This window comes from Perna viridis, chromosome 5 (genome assembly GCF_037379345.1).
Source record: "Perna viridis isolate PV_CMFRI_1.1 ecotype Kerala chromosome 5, ASM3737934v1, whole genome shotgun sequence".
In the NCBI taxonomy this organism is placed as follows: domain Eukaryota; kingdom Metazoa; phylum Mollusca; class Bivalvia; order Mytilida; family Mytilidae; genus Perna; species Perna viridis.
Genome location: NC_142449.1, coordinates 14,036,812 through 14,060,307, shown reverse-complemented (window position 1 = coordinate 14,060,307; position 23,496 = coordinate 14,036,812). Strand labels below are relative to the sequence as shown.

Genomic DNA, 23,496 nt, shown 5'->3' with positions numbered 1-23,496 from the left:
CTCGTTGAAAAATAAACGGACGTAGAAAAATTATACTTTTGGTCGATTACAGGCGACCAATGAGATTAGACGTTCCTTAGATGACCTTTTTTCATAAATCGAATTTGATTGGTTCAAATTGAAAGTGCGGGTAGATTGAATGAAGAAATCAAAATAAGAAATGGAAGATCCTCATGATATGGATTGCAGCTGGGAATTTAATGCCCCACAGTTTGTTGATTTTACCACTGCACACGAGGAAGACGAAACTGTCGATCGTTGGTTTGGTAAAAGTCTTTAAGAAAACGAATTCAAGATACATGACTGACACCCCCTTCTTAGTTTTTTGACATGATGAAGTCATGCCATTGCCAGTCATGCACTCATTAGGGAGGTCAGTCAAAATATGAAGTATATAGAAAATGTACAAGTTTATATTAGTTTGAAAGAGCCCAAGAAATGTAACTTACTGGTGCAAAAATTTTTAAAATCCGTCAAGGGGTTCAAAAGTTATTACAATTTAAAGTTCAAAATTTTGGTCATTTTTCTTGCGAAGGCAAAAATGTCACATTTTGGGCACTTCTGTGGCCCACATAAGTCAAACAGGTAAAGAAATTCATACATTGTGTCTTAATCATTTAAATAAAGCCATTTCATACTTTGATTTAAGCCATTCAGGAAACTTGTATCTTAGATACAAAGAAAATTACACTTTTTTAAAATTGGCAAAAAAACACTTTGGACTTAGTTTTTTTTTGCTATGTGTCAACAGCATCGTGAATTAAAGTGCCATTTTTGGATATTCATATTTGGAAATTGGAAGGTAGTAGAAATCTGATCCTTTGCTGTTCTTTCAAGAGAAATCCATTAAACAGAAATAAATAAACAAATATTATGTCAAAACCTCCGATTTGTTTTTCATTGGAATCAGAAACACTGCGGCTGACCGCCTTTTTTTTAAATGCGTTTTTTCAACAAAAAAATACATTTTTGCTTACTAAGAATTCAAAAAAAAATATTTAATTTTTTCTGTCACTTGTTTTGTGTGGCAATAAAGTTGCTTGACTTGAAAAATCATGTTTTTCAGCTCAAAAAAATTTTTTGAGGTCGAAAATTTACATTTTAGGGTAAATTTTAGAGCTATTTTCAGTGGAAAAAATGGCGAAAGGTCAGACAAAAAAAGACATTTTGAATTTAAAAGCAGTTTTCAGCACATGACAGTTATTGTTATTGTGATTAAATATGTAAAAACACATTTTTATCAAGAAATAATTGAATTATATTTAAAAACCAACAAGCAAATGTTGAAAAATGGGGGTAAATCGAACATTTTTGAAAATTTCAGATTTAAAAAAAAAACCGCATATTTATGCTTATATTGATCAAAATATCAACCTACCATATACTTATGTGGAACCATTTTAAAGCTTAGAATCTAAGCTATCACATGAAGATACTTTCATCTTATTTTGCTATAAAATGTTTAATGTGGATGAAAATTTGTTAGGCCTATACCTTAAATGAAGCCAGACGATAATCAAAATAAACATACATTTTTGCCGCAAAAATCGGCAAAATAATATTATATCAAGGTCTGGTCAATTCTAAGATTCCTAATGTAGTCTTGTAATGTTTTCTTGTTTAAATAGGGTCTTTTAACATAATAATAATCTCATTATTATGTTAAAATTGAATAAAATTTCAAAAACAAATGCTGTTTTCCCAAGAAATTGAGAAAATTTGTATGAATACATTGACTTGAACCAATGCGCATCCTTTCACTATGGAACTTTGAAGCCCTAGCTGTTTCCTCATGTGTACTATTATGTACATTAAATGATAATAAACAAAATATCATCATTTGATTAAGTTTAATGAACTTTTCGAAGTTTCCATTTCAGGCCAGAAGGGTTTCTTCACCGGGATCTACTATGTCTGCCAAATCTACAAAAGAGATTATGTACATAAGGACATTACACCTATTAACATCATTTACCTTATCAATTTACTTACAGTTAGTTTACTTTCTATTAAATCATAATCTGGTTTGCTAACAATCTGAAAAAATGTAAAACTTTATTTGATGTTGGTTGCTCACAAAGCGGTTGACAAAAGATGTGGCGAGGAGTTAAAAACACCAAACTTCCTTTTCCAGAATAATTATCTTCATTTCAAAACAAGAAGATTGTTTTATAAGGTTATATTAATGATATGTTAAATAACTTAATATGAATAATTTCGCTGCGTGATCTGTCTGGTTCTTCTATCAAGTGTTGAACTCTCTTACCAATCAGGTTATCGGGTTCAGGTGTGTCTGGAACTACCCTACTTACTGTACCCCACATGGTCCTACCTCAGACTCGACCCATATTCGTCTCATAGCATAGCCCACTATGCTGCTCAGGCCATCTGAAATAAACAAGTAGTGGTATTCAATGAATATGTACTGTGAGGCAGTTTTAAAGCAGAGTCTAAACACAAAACTAATCGACAGTTCTTGTAAGTAATATATGATTCAAATGTAAATGCTTATTTGTTACCATAATTAAAAGACTCAAAAGTTTTATTATTAAAATAAATAAAGCTACTAAACTAAATCAAAGTATAAAAACTAACTTACCATGAATTCGAAATATCTCCAGAACTCAACAAAATGAAACTAAAATGATGAAAAACAAACAGAAAATAAAACTAAATCATAATAAAATTTACATCACAGTTTACTTTTTATATGACAAAATAAAATAAATATTTAGGCAGCCTGTTTACTAATACTTTCTTCTGAAATAAATCAATAATTAGAAGAAAAAACATAGTACAAGTATGTTTCATATACATACAACAAAAGATTGGTATTATGAGTCAATCAATGTGATCCTAAAAAGGCCAAAAAAATATTAAACCATAATTAATTAAAATTTAATGATAAATAATGTATATTACTAGGATTTTAAACCTTTTCCAAGCAATTGTACATGTATATGAATATTAAATAAGTAGAGCATCTACAATCCTCTAAAAAATGAATATGTAAGTTAGCTGTTAAAAATTGTACAATATGAATATATAAAGTAAACTTAAGAAGATGCAGGTCACATGTAAAATATGCAATTGCCACATATATAAATCTCATCAAATAAGTTCTATTTATCAAGTAAAGTACAAGCAGGGCTACATGATAATTGTTCTAATAAAAGTCATAATATATATGAACTGATAAAATGAAAACCAGAAAAAAAAAAAGTGTATCATTTGAAGAAGCAATTTAAGGTTGATTTTTTTTTCTACATATGATAATTTTGAATAAATAAAACAGTTAAAATAAATATAAAGAAGGTTTATGCTTAAACATGTGAGTTTCATATAAATTGGGCACTACATATAAATTAAAATTGAATTATCAAGGAAATTAAATGCAATATGTGCAGATTCTCCCAACCAATAGAAAAAAGCAAGGTAAAATACAGAGACTTCCGATAATATAGGAAAGTCGATAAAGTCCGAAAGATTTTGAATGGATTGCAATCAATCGTTGGGAGAATTTACCTCATTACATATTCATCCTTTAATAAAAATGTTATGGAAACATATTCCAACTAATGCTAAATGAGAGTGATCTTTTTTAAATCAGCTCATGCAGAATCAAACGAAAATCAGACCTTCCAAGAAGGTGAATATAGTTTTTAAGCTTGCAGATGATAAAAGGTCATTCTAGAATTTGACCTTACGGAAACAGGGCGATTAGGCTTATATTAGACATAATTTAGGTACTTACCGTAAGTGATTGGCCTCCATGGCCTAGGTCCATCGTTGTCTGCACCACCAGTCAAAAATCCGTCCAGAAAACAGTCGGTAAAAGGCATTTATCCCCGAGTGTTCGAAAATCTTAACAGAAGCTATGGCGGATCAGTAACATCCGGTTAGCAAGAACGATAACCGGTCCCGCTTTAATTTTTGTGAAAACCACGCCCTGACCACCCTAATATCCAATCGATTCCGCAAGCTATTATTGTTTTTCTTCTGAAACCAGGGTTACGGATGGACGCAGAAAGGATTAAATTTTCGGAATCCGACTGTCAGTGCATTCCGGGTACGCAAAAACTATTTTTTTTCAACATGTTTTTCCTTAAAATTACGTAAAAAATATGTTTTGTAACAAAAAAATTAGCCTGACAACCGGATTATCAAAATTGAAGATATTTCCAAAAATTTAAGCCATAAATGAAGAAAATCGGTCCAGTAATAGCTTGCGGAATGAATTTTGAAATAGGTATGATCTTTGACACATAGTTTTTCAGGCGGCCATTTTTCTCAAAGTATCGTCACTTCAAACGTTTGTACCAAATGACCATCAACTCCAATAACAATGAAAGTTGTATATTTAGAAAGAGAAATGTCTCATCTTCAATTACATATATTTTTTTTGTCATGCAATGGATTTTTAACCATTTTCTAACGTGTTAAAGTTGACTCAAAATTGAGAATTTTGCTCTCGCAAGAATATCGATAAACGCACTACCGACCTCCCTACACTCATGGCTTATTTTTCTTCGTATGTACTTTAAATAGTACTTTGAAGGTTCCTTGCCTGTCTCATTAACAACTTGAAAAAATCAATTAGTTTCATCATACCACACACTACGACACAATTGTATATAGATAGTAAGATACTACTTTTTCCCTAAAAGGCTAAATGATCCCAGACACCGTCAGAATATTGTTTATCAACTTTACTTTATGTCAATTATGGAATGAACTCCCACTGACTGTGGTCGAGATACAAACCCTGGAGAAGTTCCCACATGGTTTGTCAACTATCCTTCCACAATTTGGAGTATTGTGTTTTTTAACATCACTAATATAGACCTTTTTATCTGCACCTGTAGGTAGGCTTTCGTCACTACAGATTTTCGTGTGCATGTTCACACAGTACAAAAATATGGTACACCCAGAAATGTGCTACCCATACCAAATTCCTGTACCCAAATCACTATATCGCCGATTTTTCTATTATTATGAGGAATTTTATACTGACAGTCCGGATTGATGTTTTAAATCAATTGAAGTTAAAACTAGTAAAAAACATTTATGATATTTTCAAACTCAGTGGATTTCATATTCTCAAAAGTCCCGAAATGTGTAACCTCAAGTTACTATACCAAACTAGCAATTGACTCTTTCTAACTTTCAAGTCTAAATTTTGTGTTTTTTGAGCTAATAATTGACCACTTCTAACTTTCAAGTCTGAATTTTGTTTTTTTATGAAAACATTCAAAGGTTAAAACTTCATTTAATAACTGGATAACATTTTGAAAGATTTGATATCATTTCAAAAAAGAAATGTCTGAGTTTGAATTCCATATTGTACTGTAGCCCGAATGGATACGATCTTATCAAAAATGAAAAGAAAAAGTCTCATAGTTACTTATAGAATCTGATGCAATTTTAATTTATTGTCCTTGAATAATTTAATAATATTATGGTTTTTTTTAATGTAAAATATATAATGAAATTGTACAAATAACAAAAATATCAGACTTTGATATTGGGTACGGGAAATTTGGGTTACACATTACAGTACTTGTGAAAGCTAAAGATCGAATAAAAATCTAATTTTTAAAAAAAAAATAAAAATCATTGATTCTATCCTAGCCATCATATTTTGCAAATACAATATATATCAGCTGGAAATATCACATTATAATGAAGAAATCGGCAAAAGAGTATTTGGGTACAGGGGAAAATATCTAGTCCAGATCATCATGACATTTGCTGAGGCAATTTTTTAATCTGAAGTGTATGCCTCACTGTTTTTATCTTTAACTCAATAAATTATGCTTTAATTCAATTTTTCCAGTAACCCATACAATATGTTAAAAAAGATATAAGTATATTTCAATTATGTTTTAGATCAACAAAAGACACATTTGCACTAGTGGAGCCCACTGAAAAAAATTAAAAGATTTTCCCATTGTTTTGATACTGAACACTCTTTCCACTGATAAATTACTGACATCACAAAGTAAAAATTACATCAAAGGTTATTAGAAGGAAAATCTAGGGTCATTCTGAGTAATTTCACAAATGTGAATTCATGTACACGTTGAAGAAGTTGTATCAGTTGTTTTGTTTTTTATATTTGTTTTTATATATTACACAGTGATTTTTCTAGCGCTTGTCATTTTCGCCAATGACGAAGGACTTTTCAGAATGACGAAAATAATCGAGTTTCATTTCGTCACCTGAAATCTTTGAAAGTACAAAAAACATTAAGAGCTGTAAGCCCAACATCAAACTTGTGTGTTAACCAAATGTGGGTAATTTTGTCACTACCCCGGTGTCACTACATTTTGTAGTTGGATGCCAGCAATATTTATGATCTTGAAGATATCATTTGTGCTATCCATGAATTCCTCAGGGACCAATACTAAATATAACTGAAAAATAATGACATAAATTTGTCATTAACTTCGTTTGGTTCCCAAAAGCACAGTTGAAAATTGTGCTGAAAATAGAATCTCATAAGGCAACAATAGGGAAATACCTATTTGAAAATATTTTTATCTGTCTAATGTAGCACTGGTGCATGTTAAGGCAGTTCTATATCTATACTGTGCTAGATGTATTTTTCTGTTTCTACAAAGGGTGGCAATGCAGAAAACAGCATTTTTCATATGAAATACATGTACATTTAAAACTAGGCCAGGGATGTACACTTGTATGTTCCTGATTAATGTATAAGTATATAAAGGGATTTCTGTTTTTGATGATTCTTAAAAGCCGGGGAGTTTCTTTTTAATTAAATCTCAGGCATGCTATTTGGATTATCTGGAAAACATACTTGCATGACAGTGGGAAAAAATTATGTGCTTTATTCATATGCAATGTACATGTACATTTAAGTTTTATTTAATGTCTTTACAAAGTGCTGTAAATAACAGTTGATTCTGAAATATCTTTTGTCAGATGCAAATACTACCATACCATTAAAATGGTCCTCATTTTCTCACGCAAAAGTGACTAAAGCTTTCAAAATCCTGGAAAAAACCCTGATTACATGTACATTTTAAATGGATATAAATAGTCTTATTCCTTTTATTACACTACAAACATAATAAAATGATTAGTACAATGTATATTTTTGTCCAAACAAAACTGGTAAAACCAACCTTAAATGCTGAAGATATATGTAGCATAATAACAGCAGGATTTTATGCCTGAATACAGTAGGATTCCCCAAGAAAATTATCTCAAAATCATGCAATGTTCCAAAAAAGCATAGCTTGCCCCAGCCTTTTTGGTTCCCAATTGATTTCTTTTCTTAAATCCAACAGGAGAGGGTTCTTTTGAAAAAGAATAACAAGATCACTGAACAGATAAAAGGGCCATTATTAATTTTGATGTACTGTTTGAGTATTGAACAAAAATGTGTGTACATTTATAAATGAATTAAGATAGTTTAAAGCTCATTTCACATACAACCAATTCCTAGTCAAAGTAAAACTTTATTAACACCTGCTTCATGCATTTCAATGCATAATTAAAATCATTTCTATCTTGGTTTTTTTATTTTCAATAGATGTTGATCATGAGACTGCAGAAAAAAATGGTCAGTTAGAAAGTGTTTGCAATGATGTTGACGTAATTGAAGATGCTGAGGCTGAAATAGAGAAGTTAGAAGGAACTCCAAAACAAGAGAGTCGTAGACTTACAAGGTCAATGTGCCAGACACCTGTTAATGAGAAAGGTTTACCAGAAGCAACAGGTACAATTATAACTTGTTATATTTGTAAAAAAAAGATAACCGATTCATATTCTCGCTTTGTTAATACCCAAATCTGATCAAGACTGTGATCACTGTGCTATGTTTCATATTTCAATAATCTATTGGTTCAACAATAAACTAATTTCAATTATTCATTATATAAAATGTTTTTCAGTGACTGAAATATTCTGGACACTGATTCCCCCAATGGAGCCTTAAATTTCATAGTTGTTATTACATTTGGGCAATGAAAGCAACATCGATTTGGTTGCCATGGTTAAGCATCATAGATGTCATGTGATGTCAAAACAACTCAATACCGACTGCATCAGGAAAATGTCCATCTCACTTAATTAAAGAAAAGTTTACTTGGTCAAATAAAAAAAATCAAAGACTGAAGTCTGCAAAGTCGCTAATCGTCGAATATTCTATGTCACTGATTTTGGCTTGCTTTTTGTTACTTTGTACATGTATGTATTATTTTAATAACTTTATGTTTTTTGTTGTGTTTGTCTGTTTTCCATGTCCCTAGATTACATCCTTTCCACTGGAATTTAAGTTCCCTTGATTACTCTTTCAACATCCAAATTGGCATGAATGCATAATGCCCTAAAATCAGGTGACTTTCATTAGAATCTTGGTCCCCTTGATATGATTAGTTTTTTGTAACTGTGATGACCTGAGAGTTTTTCATTCAAAACTACTAGTTACCTGGAAATACTATATGAAGTAAATGTTTGAGATGGTCCATAGATGTTCACTAATCATTCAATTAATACAACTCACTGAGGCCACTCAATTCATTGTTTAAACTTTTATTGCTATCGTTACATTTGAGGCATCTCAAATATATTTTCATAGGAAACCAAAGAAAGTAGAAAAATGAGATGAATTTTAAAGGATTTCTTTAGAAATTGCCTAATGATTTTATATTTAGAAAGACATGTCCATTTTCCCCACTTAAAAGAAATTAAGAAATAAATCACAGAAACTCCATTTTATCATTGTTTTACCACGGGCTGACAGTTCATACTGCATTATTTTACCCTTAGTGATAGGGATGGGTAAAATATCAGCATCAATGGTCTGCATGTGGTAAAACAATGATGAAATGAAGTTTCCGTGATTTATTTTGATTCTAATAGGACAATAACAGTACTTTTTTTACATTTTTGTGACCTATTATGGCAACCTTAGACCTCAGTACACTTTATGCTAGCTACATGTATGTCAGTTGAAATGGTTGCTAGTGAAACTGCTTTGTTCTTTTATAATGAAGGAAGGGGCGCATCAAGTAGATCAGTGTTAGATATGGCAAAAGTTGTTTGCATTATAAGGTCACAGTGTTTACACGTGGACAGGTAAAATGTTTCATTCAATGGCGATTGTTATTGTTTGGTTTTATACATGATGGCATGTGGCGAATGCTACAGAGTATGTGTGTAAGTTATTTTTGCAGATTATAACTTTTCTAAAACATAATGATAAGTATCTTTATTAAATGTGACTTCAATGTTCATTCACACTACTGAAATGGATGAAACACGCTGATAAACACCAGAATGTTTCGTGTGTTTTTTTACATGATTAAGGTGGGCAGTAATTTATACACACAAGCAATGCCCAGTAAGTCATGTGCTGCTCATATGGTAATTGAAAACAACCACAGTTGTGGTCTCAAAGTCTATTAAGGGCATCATATTAGAATTGCAAGTTGAAAACATGGCCATTTTGCAAAGCCTGATCATGAATTACTTTTAGCTCTATTTTAAGTAAAAAATTATGTTGAACAGTGTATGTGCATCTAATTCTTTTTAATAGAAATTTTAACTGACAGTTCTATAAGGTAATTGTAAATCAAAATGGTTTTTGTTAATGAATATTTAAATGAAATGAGCAGTATTATCTTATCAGAAAGAAGTAAATCACTTAAATGTAGAGTATGAGCTACCCAAACATACTGGTTGTTGGTATAATATAGAGGTTAAGGGCATCATAATTGACAGCTATTCTAACTTTAAAGGCAGTGTCCTAAAGATCACACAGGGGTTCAATGGTTATTAAGTAGGACACATTGGTATAATGTAGGGCAGATTATTCAATAACCTAGATAGATTTGTATTGAATTTGAAATTGAAACTGGTCTATTTCAACTAGTTGTAAGTTCCAATAGCCGTCAATTATGATGACCTTAACCTCTAAGGGTAAAGTAAAAACAACTCATTGAGGCCATTTAAATCATTGTTAAATTTTCTATACTGGTACGTTTTCAAGTTAATATTTTGGGGCGTATTATATACACAGTAACTGTAAACCAAAAGAAAATAAAAAGAATGATATTAGTATTTGCAATCATTTTACAAACATTTCTTAAACATTTAAAAAAAAAAATTGTTTTATATTAAGAAGGTCCTTACAAGGACTGGTGCATGCATTTATATTGCAAGTTGAAAACATGGCAATTTTGCAGAAGTGTAATGAATGATATTATTACTTTAAGCTCTAAACTACTTCAGGAAGAAAGAATCTCAGTTTGATATATATTAGCATCAAATTCTTTTTAAAAGAAGTTCAACATTTAGTTCAATTAAGTAGTTGAAACGAAAAATAGGCTTTGTCTATGAATATTTAAATGAATTGAACAGTGTTATCAGAAACAAGTAAGTCACTTGTATATAGAGTACAGACTACCCAAACACACTGGTAGATGGCAAATATAGAGGTTAAGGTCATAATTGACAGCTATTCGGTGTCCAAAAGATCACACAGGTGTTCTAAAGTAGTTAAATAGGACACATTGGTATAATGTAGGGCAGATTTCTACCTAGAGAGCTATATAAATTACTCACTAGCCTACATAAATTTGTATTAAAATTGGAACTGGTCTTTTTCAATTAGCTATAATTTATGTCAAATGATAATTTGGTAGAAAACACAATAATTTAAATTGATCTTTTTGTTTCATATTTAACATTAAATTTTCCATTTCAATGGAACATTTTTTTCAGCTTGAGAAAAATCAGACCAAATGCCACAATATGTGACAAAAAATTCTTCAAACTTGATTTGTTAGTATTAAATTTTGGACATAATACTTTTATTTTAATCAACATAAATCCAGAGACATCACTTTTATAAAACTTTATGGATTTAACCCAGGAAAACAGTACTTAATGAAATGGAAAATTCCAAGAGAATTATCTCTGCCTTAAAGAAGGGGGTGGGGTTAATAGATCATACATAATGCTTTGGTCCAATCTATTAGAATTAGATCTATCAATTGTACCACAGTCCATGCTACTTTCTGTTCAAATGACCTCTTCAGAATCCTCAGGTTTTTTCCTTTGTATCATGAAAAATGAAATCAGATTGGCTTATTCTGAAAGGTCATCTGAACAGAAAGTAGAACGGAGTGTTGTTAGATCCTATATGCAGTGACTTATTGGAATAATTGATAGGTCTAATTTTAAATAGATTGGCTTTGTTTTTTGCCCTGCATGTCACACTATTGTAAGCACAACTCATTGGAAGATACTTTACCAAATTTCATGAAACTTTATTGGTAGTCAGAACATATTACCTAAAATTTACAGAAATTTGTACACCTTTGAACTTTGGAAATAGGGGGAGGGGGAACCATACATTTTTGAAAGCATGAAAAAACCTTAACTTTGTAATATATTAATTTCGCTGTAATGAATTTGGAAGGAGTTAAAGGTAACTCAATGTATTTATATAACAGTGAATCATACAGTCAGTAGGCCAATTTTAATTTGTCCAAACTATTTAGCTATATTACAGTCAATCATACAGTCAGTAGGCCAATTTTAATTTGTCCAAACTATTTAGCTACATTACATCTATATTACAGTCAATCATACAGTCAGTAGGCCAATTTTAATTTGTCCAAAATATTTAGCTACATTATATTTATATTACAGTCAATCATTCAGTCAGTAGGCTGATTTCATTTTGTCGAAAATATTATGAAATCTCATTTGGAATCAGAGAGACTTTAATAAATGTTTTTAACTTTAGTTAAAGAGAAGTTAAATGAATCTATGCCATCAAATCTTTGTACTCTGAGTGGCTGGAAGAAACGAACCAAATCAAGAACAGAACAACAGGAGGATGGTAAAAGGTAAGTTGTTTAAATTACTGTGTTCATGTTTTTGAACATTTAATAGGAAGGTTGAGCATCATCACATGATGTGAAGATCTGCATCAAGGAAAATTAATAATATTACAGGGATGTCATTAGAAGCCGGCAGCCGGCAAAAATCACCGGCTACTCTTTCAAACGTCGCCGGCTACTTTCGTACCCCACAAAAATAAAATTCATGAAATATTCTTCAAGACCCTCTTTATATAATATACTGACAATATTCATCCACAAATATTAAAGATTGCACTTGAATGACGCATCGGTGTGACTTAAATGCATTGTTCAGTTGCTAAAATAAATAGTCCGCGTTTTTTCCCTGTTTCTAAATATAGACTTTCTTATTTTTACCGAACTATAAAATACTTCGTTTCCGGTCAGCAAAAAGCAACATGTCGGGCCGTAAAAGGTCAAAGCTTGTGACACAGGGACAATCATCTATCTGTAGTTTTTTGTCACCAGGGCCTGCTAAGGCCAAAAAGACAGACAGTGACAATGGTAGATATAAATTAACAATCATATTATCGATGATATTTAATATCTTATTTTAATTCGATAAAATACTAGCAAGGTCATTGGGTATGACAAGTGCCATTTTTGTCAAAACAAAATTTTCAACAAGATTGGATCGATTGATGGTTCAAGCGTGTAATGAGAGAAAAGATTGATATGGGAGTGGTTAATTATGCTAGTTAGCAAAACAATTTAGAAAAAAAAAATAATTAAAAGCTCAAATTATTTATAATTAGTTTGTGTTTTTAGATACTTGTCATCAAGAAAATTTAAAGGAAAAAATGGAATGAATGTGCATGTGACAAAGACATTTATTTGAAGAAAGAAACAAAGCAAAAACTTAGCAATTTTGTTGCCCCGTATTCACTTGCAACTTTATTCTTAGTTAGAAAAAATATGACATTCATACAGGAAAAAAGGAAGTGCATCGTAATGTAAGCCAATGGGGAACTTTTCAATAATAAACAATTTGTTCAAAATTTTTAAAAAATATCACATTTTTTAGGCTTAACTAACAGAAACTTGTATAAAAATTGTAATCTTATTGTCCTGTACAATGGCCCAGGAGAGCCCTAGAATGCAGGATATTGCACCATTTACCCTGCCGTAATGGGCGGGTTCGCCGCCTACTTTATCTAATTAGCCAGCTACTTAAAAACTTAGTGACATCACTGTATTATAACATTCCTAGGAGAGATTGATTGTCTATCTTAAGGGTTTAACATGATGTATGTCCACTTAAAGCAAGTAATCTTTTTGTGAGCTTGCTCACAACATACCTAGATTTGATTCATCAATGTATTAAATGTTAAGTAATTTTACCTTATTCAAATTAAGTTGTAAGGGGTGTGATTTTTGTGGCTGATCCATTTGTCATGTCTATGTTTCACCTACTTATAGCATTTTTTTGTTTAATTCTTTCAAATTAGGATTATAAAAGCTTGTATGGGATTGATTTTCATAGAAAACCTTTTGATTGAAACCACTTTTTCTGCAGGAAACATAGGTAGAAATCCTGGACTTGTTTATGAGGGTATGCAGGGTATGTGAACATGTCCACTAAGATTCTTTCTATGTTACTTTTTTTATGACAGAAAATCTCCACCACGACTGAAGAAAGGTTTACAGGAATCGAAACAGAAATCATTAAAGAGACACAACAGATCCTTGGAGACAGAAAAGTATGAAACAGACTATTTCTTAGCTTGAAATTTTTGTAAAATATTGTAAATGAAAGATAATGCTTCTACCTGCTCAGGCTAAATCAAAATTTTCAAACTTGCACTTCAAAAATACCTCTGAAAACTCCCATCAACTACCATGAAGTGGTTTTAAAAAGATTTAATGAATGTATCCTGGTATTTGTAGCCTGTATTCCTGTATATTGTTTCAGTGCTCTATGTCATAGTGTGTAATGGGTTGGGGTAAAAATAGAAATTTAATCCAGGGACAAAGACCAGACATGGAAAACAGACATACACAACAAAGAACATAAAATAACTAAAATCATACATACAAAGTAACAAAAGTAAATGAGCAACTCTGACTCCACAAAAAACTGGGAGCATGGACCAGGTGCACTGGTAGGGTAAGCGTCCTCTGCTTTTCTACAAACACCCGCCGAGTTGCTCATAAAAAGTCAAGTCCGGCGTAGACAAACGAGGAAAGGATAACTATGACCTGTTGAATAAATCAGTTTTCATGGTGCTGATGGATACACCATAACGATCCATGAGTTCATGATGACGACCATAAACTTCTGTAGTGATGACTTCAATCTTGTAGCAACATAACCCTGTTCCAGAAGCCTATTTGTGAGAGTTCTAGCACGATACAAAAAGTTTGCCTAGTTTTGGCAAGCTCTGGCATAACGTATGAGTTGTGATATGAACACTACATACGCAGGAGCCGAAGGGATGTTGCCACAGATGAAAGAAAAGTTGACAATTCTGAATGAAAAGTCATCACATTTGTCGTAAAGTTTGGTCAATAGTTTTCCTTTACCATCGATAATACCTCATCTATATAGCGGAAACTGAGATTAAAGGATCTAGCCAAACGATATTCTTTCTTTCTGATCAGATCAGCTATAAAGTCAGCCTCATAAGAGTGAAGGAATAGGTCAGCAAGTAAAGGAGCACAATTTGTTCCCATTGGAATGGCGACCGTTGGTTGAAAAACATGTCCACCACACTGGACAAATATGTTGTCGATTAAAAATTCCAGCATTTTATTAACATCTTCCTCTGTATATTTGGAAGATGATTTGGAATTATTTCTTACAAAGTATGAGGAATCTCTACCAAGAACTATATATTTGTATCTTGGTGTACCATCTTTTTTTGGAAAAACAACGATGTGTAATGTTTTTAAGTCGGGATTTTAACTGAGTATGGGGAATAGAAGTATACTGTGTTGAAAAATCATAGATTTTAATGCTATTATATTCAGATAATAGTCTTGAACTAAAGGCAAATGTATTGCATTTTAATTTTAATGTGTTGGTGGTACCCCTAAATATTCTGCACACATGACATTTTTTCATTGAATAACCCTAAGGATAATATATTATCAAGTTAGACATGTCTTACAGGGACCTGTTGTATTTTATAACAATGTTTTTACAGGAATGTAGTAGATGCAAAGAAACAACGTAGGTCTGCTTCATCTGCTTCAAATGGAAATCTCAAGAGATCTGACTCCTTTTCAAGAATACCATCAAAAAGTGGAAAACAAATTATTGGTAAAGCTGCTAATAGTTGCCTCAACACAAGTGCAGGAGCCAAGAGAGTTCCTCAGAGAACCAGGTCATCTTCCTCAATCCCTCTGGGTAAAAGTCCACAGATAGCTACGGACAAAAAAGAAACTGATGCCAAGAACAAACTTACATTACCAACCACACCTACTTGTATGAAGTAAGTGTAGTATATTTATATATGTAGATATTAGGCAGATAAAGTCCAGTTTAGTTATCAAATGTTTCATGGCTTAGATCAAATAATTTGGAATGAAATAAATGTTTTATATGAAGTTATTAATACAAAAAACTCTTAGAATCATTCAATATAAGGCATCAAGTATCAATGTCACTGATTATCTTATTTCTTGAAGTTTTCAGTGTTTAAGTAAAACACAATCAAATTTATAACATGTTTTGCTATATTCCAGACGCAATCCTGTTATCAAGACAGCACTTGTGAAAAACACTGAACAGAAGGAACTGGAAACAATTGCTCAATTTCGACAAAAACTTTCAAAACAGCTTAAACAAAATCAGGAGAGCTTCAAGAAAGCTGTAGTAGCACCTAGCTATGTACCTCCTCACTCTAAGGCCAAACCAACTCTCCCACACGAATTTAAATTTGAAACAGACAATAGAATCAAGAATCAGTCATCAGACCCTCAGTCAGGCAGTAGCCCTGTTGATTACGTAAGGACTTTAAGGTCTAATTCAAAATCTGAGGTGAGTATAAGCATATAGATATATTATAGTAAAAATTAAGTAACTTTTTGTCGGCGATCACCTTTTTAAAAAATGATTTAGAGGTGTGCTTAATTGTTAAAGCGTAGATGTCATATAATAAAACTATACACAAAACAAGGGAATAAAACTACACACTTATTCAGAGGATGGCACTTCATTGAGTTCAGTGAAACCTGACTTCACCAAGTTTTTTCAGACTGAAGGTTTTGGTCATTTTAGGCAGGTTTTTAGTTAACACTAGTTCAAAATGCATTGAAATTACTACAAAGGGACTTGAGAAGATAATTGTTCAAACCGGTTCCTTTGTACATGTATCTACACATATCAGCTCTAAAAATTCAAGTTTTGTAGTCATATTGAATGTTATTAATATGTAGTTGTTTAGAACAATTACACAATAATCATCTTTGTAGTTTCTGTTAGTAATTATATTTCTGACAACATTAATGTTGTAATATAATATCTGTTTTCTTGTTTTAATTATATTCTTCTAGTCTTTCCTGATAACTTTGTTTGCTAGAATAAAGCCTTCTGATGAAAAAAAATCTAATATTTTATTTTATCTAAATGGAAAGCCCTTGCATAACAATTTGTCAGCTCGTTTTTGCATGTAATTTGGCAAATCACGCTCCATCTGTTGATCATATGCTATACAGTTTAGGAAACTGATGAAGGAGTAAGTTTTATTATCTTTTTTGCAGTCCCAGCCAGCTGCAGCCAAACCAGGTTTAACCTGTCCTAAACCTTTCAATCTGTCCGAAAGTAGAAAGAGAAAGATCAGTCAATCTACAGACACATTAAATGATTCATACCACTCTACCGCAGAGAAACTGATAGCTTTCCACAAACAGACTCCTGACAGGTTCAGATCAAAACCTCGAGGTATTGTATTTCATAATATTAATAGATTTGTGGACATTAGTAGCTGAATTTCTTCTGCCATTTCTTACTGTCTGATTTTTCCAGTAATCTTGATAGTGAAATTAAGGTTTTATAGGGATTAGTTAGGACTGTAACCATATAAGAAGCATGCTTGTATCTTTGCCAGATTATATTATATTCATCTGGCTCAAATCTTCTGTTGATTTCACAGTCATAAGTGTAAATTAGACAAACTTAATGACATCATGTCAGAAAGTAACATTATGACAACATTACTGATGTCCTTTTGTCAAAATTGATAATTGATCCACTATGGCTGTTTTTGCAACACATGTGTTTGAAAAACTTCAGTTGGAAGAGAACCTGTAAGTAAGAAGTCACATGTACCAACAACGACAATTCCTCACACTCCTCAGCTAGAGACACGTACCAGATCCCGTCCTCAACACGTACCTAGCCAACAGGAGATGGAGGAACATGAGGTGGAGGAAATGAAAAAGTAGGTAGCATTATTGAAAAAGGTTTGTTTATAATTCATGTGTCTGTCTTGTAAATAAAGTAAGAAAAGTGGTATATTGTCAGTGAAATTTGAAACTTCCAATGTAGTTGGAATTAACCATATAAAACATGTATTTGTTTGTTGCCAACATTTTGAGATGTGCTTATTAATGTGAGAAATGTGTTTATTTTTATCTTGTTCTGACATTTTGTTGACCTATTATCAGTTTTAAAGTGACCTACACTGTACAGCTGATTATGATGCTTCAATATGTCTAGTGATGCATCGCAATCAGCTGTAAAATGATGGATAGTTTAAAACAGTGAAGCAAGTAATTTAAAGAATCATTCCAAAGTTAACATCATAGAAGATGTTGAAAATTCAGATGCCCTTCACTAAGATATCAAGAATCTAATACCACTGAGTGTGGAAGACAGAGAGAAAGCTCAGACATCCAGGGTAAGATCAAAGTGTCTAAGGAGGTTTTGCCGAGTTAGAGAACATGGAAATCTTACCGAGAGTGTCTAAGATTTCCTAGTTTAGCATTTCTGGCTTTGTTCGATTTGTTTTTTCACTTTAAAAAGGTAATTTGTGATTAGTATGCTATGTTTGCCAAAATTCCTTTGTAGTTACAAGACATAGCAAACATTTTATTGTGACATCACAAATATCATGTTTTATCTCACCCATGGGTATCAGGAAAACTCATGTTGCTAAAAATTGTAATTTACTCTTTAGTGAGAAATAATGGTTCTTTTACTCCAATTTATTATGCAAATTTTTTTAGGAAAGTGCATATGTTCTGTCTCAACCTATACTGTGCATAATACCAGAACTGTTTTAGTCCCGTTAGTGAGAAAAAAAACCTTGATGTAAAATTAGCCTTTACATACTGTCATATTATATCATGGATGTTGAATCACATCTGATACTCAATTTGTGCTTGTATAGATTGTTACTATTTCATTTCAAGGGAACTTTGATTTGAACTCATTGGTATAGAAACAGAGGCTGTTGTAGGTATTTTCTCCTTAAATGTGACAATTTATTACTTATTATAGGAACCAGTTTAAAGCCCATCCAGTCAATCAGAAGATTTTACAAAATCCTTGCACTGGAGTTAAAAAAGTAGCTTCTAAACCACCTACACAAATTGAGGAGTTTCATCTTGAAGGTCAAAAGAGGGGACAAAATAGATCCTTAGATGCTAAAGAAGAGAAATATGAGTTCCATGCCCAACCAGTACCTAAAGAGATTCTTGAAGGAACTGTGGTAAATAACATTTTCTTCAAACATGCTTGTAAAGATCGATAAATTTAGTAAGCTTCCAAAATTGTGGATACAAGAACCAATTGAGATTTAAAATAAAAGTGGCACAAAGAAAACAAGAAATCATTTACAAAATGTATAGAGAGGGAATGGCCTTTACTTCCCAAATGCATATCAACGAGAAACAAGATTGTTGGTAAATTTTACTTCTTTAAGACTTACTTCTGAACTAGCTCATTAGTTTTATTTTCATTAAACAGGGTGTAAAGCAAGCAAAACCAAAGCCAGTGACTATACCCCACTCTCCAGCATTTACATTAAAACACAGAGTAAGGATGCCTATAGAGGTCCCAGAAGAGCCAGAGGTAAATTGTCTTTCTTCAGTAAAAAACATGACTTTTCCTTTTAGATTAATAGGAGACACCATGTAAACATTGCATCTGTGACAGGTTAAGAGTAAAAAACAAGATGAAATAATGTTATAATTTGAATTTAAGATACCTTAGACAACTAAATTTCTGTTTATTTGTCGACTGAAGAAATAGATATTTTTTAATTCAGGATGACTTTTAAAAAAAGTTTTAGCTGTTCCCACTAGACAGAAGTGTATATATAGTTGTGTTTCTTGACCTAGTTAAAATCCTGCATTATGAGGTATTTCTGTCAAAAATGTAAGCAAACTGCAACGACTAGTCAAATTCACAGCCACCGAATTAAACCACTTTTCACTATAATGAAATATTTCATGAAAGAACATTTATTGGATGTTAAAAAATAATTTCGCATAATTGAATTAAGTTTAAATCCTGTTGATTGGATGGAATTATTTATCACAAATGTATTTGAAAAGTCTAAATCACATAGAATTGGCATTCAAAGATACAATCTGTTAACATAATAGTAAAAAAAACTACATTACATTTAGAATTTTAACATTGACATTGGGTTCAAGTGTGACGTAGTGGTAGATAATTTCAGGCTAACAAATCATACAGCAGAAAGAAAGTTCCTCACACTGGTGTACCTTTCCAACCAGCCCTGAGCCATAAGACAACTGTTCCTGAACCTTTCGGTTTTGAGGAAAGGGAAAAATTACGTATGGCTCATAAGGCAGCTAAAGCAGAAGAGATTCTTGCAGAAGAGCAAATGGTTAGATGTTTCATGATACTACAACACTCTTTCTGTATGACAGTGCTTTACTTTTCAAAAATACTGGATACAAATAAAATGCAAAATTTCTTAAAATTACATTTACTATCTTTTATAATGCTTTCATAATGGATACTGATATTTGTCCATTTGATTTGATTACATTATTTAAAGATTTCATGTATCCAATGTTTTTTTTGAAAACTAAAGCATTCAAATACATTTTGTCAATTTAGATCTGCAAGCCTCTAACTCAATTATAAAAAAATGCAGGTATTTTTGTCCACATATGGTATGCAGAACTAAATTGTCAGTTAATTGGTGAAGGGTACTATATATTGTTAACTTTTTGACTAATTTTTGCCGACTAGGAGGAAGTGAAGCATCGTCCTGTACCACATGTTGGTGTACCATTCCAACCTAAACTTAGACATAAACGTACAGTTCCTCAACCTTTCACTTTCGAGGAAAGGGACAAGGAGAAAGTCCATAGAAAGGAAGAGAAAATAGCTGAGATAATACATGAAGAACAGCAGGTAGACTGTTATTCCTAACGATGGAATGATCAGATGCATGCACATTTTGTCTGTAGTTTATCATGCCTGAAACGTTGTCTTTGAAGTAGAGCTGGAAATCAACTTTATTGGTTATGTCATTCAGTTCATTCATTAGAGCAATCCATTGCATGAAAAGTGGAGAACAACAAGAGTAATATATTTTCTTGTGCTAAGAATTTTAATGATGTTTGAAATTTACTAATAAGCTTATATAATGCTGAGTGCAATAACCTTTGTACTGATATGGAGGATAAAATTAAGGTTATTCAGTAATCAATAACATACATGTGTTTAACTCTTCATGCCCCAAATTATTAACATAGGGGACATTAAGTTGTACTGCTGTACTATCATATATCAGGAAATTTTTTTGTAGGCTTTTTTTCAGTTTTTTAGGGAAAATAGCTAGCTAAATTTTTGCTGTGTTTAAATTTCATGTATGGCTAAACAGTCATATGCAAAAATTTCCAAGTAAGAATAAACGTCCTAACTTGAAATCAAAAAAGATTTCCAGAAATAGAAAGTAACTTTACATTGATGATCAAGGAATTATGACACTTGTTAAAATAAAAAGTACTTTATAGGGCACTGCAAGGGACATTAAAATTAATTGGTAATATGATCTTTTGATTTAATTCGGTTGAATAAAGAATAGCAACAAGCTATAACTGTATCCTGAATATGCCCAATTTCTAGACATTGTCCTGGTTAGAAATCCATTTTATCATTGTTTTACCATGGGCTGGCCATTTATGTTTTTATTTAACTTGACGCTATCGCTCAGGGTAAAAAAATGCAATGTGAATGGCAAGCTTGTGGTAAAACAATGATAAAATGGGGTTTCAGTGATTTATTTCTTAAGTCTGTCCCATTAGTTGTTACCAGCTTAACTTGAGAATACTTCATAGGAATGATGTAAAAGGTACAACGCTTGTGTTTTTGAAGCTACTTTGGCCAAGCATAAAAATTACTTCCCACTAAATTGTGGTAAATTTTGTCAGTTTCTTGCTGTACATTACTTTCGACAAATTGTCATCTTCCTGATAAACAATCACTTTAATTATAGATGTTGCAGTCACTTTAATTATAGATGTTGCAGAGGCATCCATGGCAAATTGATATGCTTTTCTTGTTTATTTGTAAACTCCAAGATCAATCCTTTTGCTTTTAAGAAGCCACAAAATATGCTTTTTCAAATGCTTTGTGTAATTTATGAAAAAGTTCAATTTGACATCTAACTACTTTATCAGTTTATATTGCTCCTCAGAGCACATGAATTAGAAACTTTAAACATTACCATCAGATAAGCAGCAAATGTTTATGACAGGAAAAACAGCCTTTGCTTGGTGATAGAGAAAATTGATAAAATGTCTTTGTGAATATATATGTTTAAAAAGTTGTTCTGTGTGTAGAGAATAAAAATACATTTATATGTTGCAGGCAAGAGAATTTAAAGCCAATCCTCTCCCTAGTCCTACAGCTGATATACTTCCACCAAAACAGACCAAACCACCAACTAAGCCTGAACCTTTCCATCTGGATACTGACTGCAGGCTCAATAGGAGTGATGATAGGAAGAAACAGGTGCTTATTTTTAACCGTATTTTACAATATTTGTTGGGTACCAATATTTATGGTTTTTCATGTGTTAAAAAGAATCCAACAAACAGTTATCTCCCTTTAGGACATGAAATCAAATAAAATAATTGACTGTTGAGTCATGATATCGTTTAAGTGTCATCATGTCTTAAAGTGGTACAAGGCGATCAACATCATTTCACCTCTTAATTGTTTAATTTAAGCGAAAGTAATTGTTTATTTGATTTGTGTAATTTTAGTCTTATTTTAGTGACCTTTGCCACTTTATAGAATTTACTATTTTTTAATAAGGAATAAGAAATAAAGTTCCAATAGCACTTAATTTAAAAACAGGATTTTCATTTTTTCATATTTGCAAATATTTTTCGAGTATATTATGTGCTGTAATGCCTCTGTTTGGTGGAAGATTCTTTTTTTTCCCAAGATTTAGCTAGAAAACTGGGATACAGTATAATAGTTGTTGAAAGGAAGACAGTTTTACATGGTTAACCAAATTTTAAACATTTTTTATTTCATGCTTTCATAATTATACCCCTGCTGTAAAGAGAGAGGTATACTATATTACCCTTGTCCCTGTGCCTGTCCCGAACAATTTTTTCCGTCGCACTTTCTTCAGCAACTACTAATTACAACTGCTCGAAATTTTAACATTCTTCTGGTAGGTATGCAATAAAGTGAGATCTGTTTTTTGGAATAATTGACAACAACTTCCTGTTTTCCAATTACTTTGTTTATTTCCCTTATATCATGACTGAAAGCAGGGTATCACTAGTGAGCCTTTGCTCCAGGCATCTCCATGGATCAAAATGAACACATGGCTCACTCTTTGGTTGGACAAATTTTCATCGTGGTGCATGTCATTTCACACAGAAAATAAATTGCCAAAGAAAGTATGATAAGGTTGAATGAGACATATTTAATAGCACAAGCTTCAACATAGAAATTTATAATCTTTCTATCTGTACTGTCTAACTCAGTTATACTATGGTGAAGTTTTCCCTTGCCTATAGGCTTGGCAAAAGGTCCACAGCTCTAGAGAAATTAAAATGACCAGTAGATGTGGTCATTTTATTGGTGCCATTTAAAAATTTTTTTTTATAGTTTAACAAGAACTTATACAGTCAAATGTCCTTTTTGTCCCCATCTGTATCATTAAACAATATTTAAGAGTTTTTAGGAGTCGATCCATCACCCTTTCAAAAAAGGAAACCAAATTGGAAATGCTTTTCCGTGTCAGATAAATGCCGAGATCGTAAAGACATTGTTGTATAAATTCTTGATCATCTCCCCCTCTCCGATCTTTCTCAAATTTAATTCTTTATTTTATTAATAATGAAAAGCTTTCAAACTTTATTCACTGAACAAACAGTGGAAATCATTCAGTTTATTTGAATAGTATTGATTTTGCCGACGATGATTATTGCAAATTGGACTAATCAGAGATTAGTTTACACACAGGTTTCACTCCCTGACACATTAAACCCCCGGATATTGCCAATCAAAACATTGTATTACCGTTATAATAAGGCCAAATAAAAAAATAAGTGTGTTTCCGGTTTCCCAAACCGACCCTTTTTTTTTAAGGCAAATTGCTGACCCTAGCATTTTTTTTTATTATTTTTTTTCAGCAAAAATTGG

At 32.0% G+C, this 23,496-nt stretch overlaps 1 protein-coding gene across 2 annotated transcripts in view; it reads left to right on the top strand.

The window, feature by feature from the left end:
* The first annotated feature begins 122 nt into the window (after positions 1 to 122).
* LOC148616141 (targeting protein for Xklp2 homolog) overlaps positions 123 to 23,496 on the top strand; it is a 28,978-nt gene continuing 5,604 nt past the window's right edge. Inside the window, exons 1-12 of one of the 2 annotated variants that reach the window (XM_088582858.1) lie at positions 123 to 266; positions 7,559 to 7,744; positions 11,783 to 11,885; positions 13,514 to 13,600; positions 15,047 to 15,334; positions 15,588 to 15,882; positions 16,605 to 16,785; positions 17,137 to 17,284; positions 18,346 to 18,556; positions 18,814 to 18,918; positions 20,074 to 20,238; positions 21,700 to 21,843. In XM_088582858.1, the coding sequence (XP_088438984.1) occupies positions 161 to 266; positions 7,559 to 7,744; positions 11,783 to 11,885; positions 13,514 to 13,600; positions 15,047 to 15,334; positions 15,588 to 15,882; positions 16,605 to 16,785; positions 17,137 to 17,284; positions 18,346 to 18,556; positions 18,814 to 18,918; positions 20,074 to 20,238; positions 21,700 to 21,843 (2,019 nt within the window). In that variant the 5' untranslated portion in view covers positions 123 to 160. Of the gene's footprint in view, positions 267 to 7,558; positions 7,745 to 11,782; positions 11,886 to 13,513; positions 13,601 to 15,046; positions 15,335 to 15,587; positions 15,883 to 16,604; positions 16,786 to 17,136; positions 17,285 to 18,345; positions 18,557 to 18,813; positions 18,919 to 19,531; positions 19,703 to 20,073; positions 20,239 to 21,699; positions 21,844 to 23,496 lie in introns of both variants that reach the window. The other variant, XM_088582857.1, reaches the window with a different exon arrangement.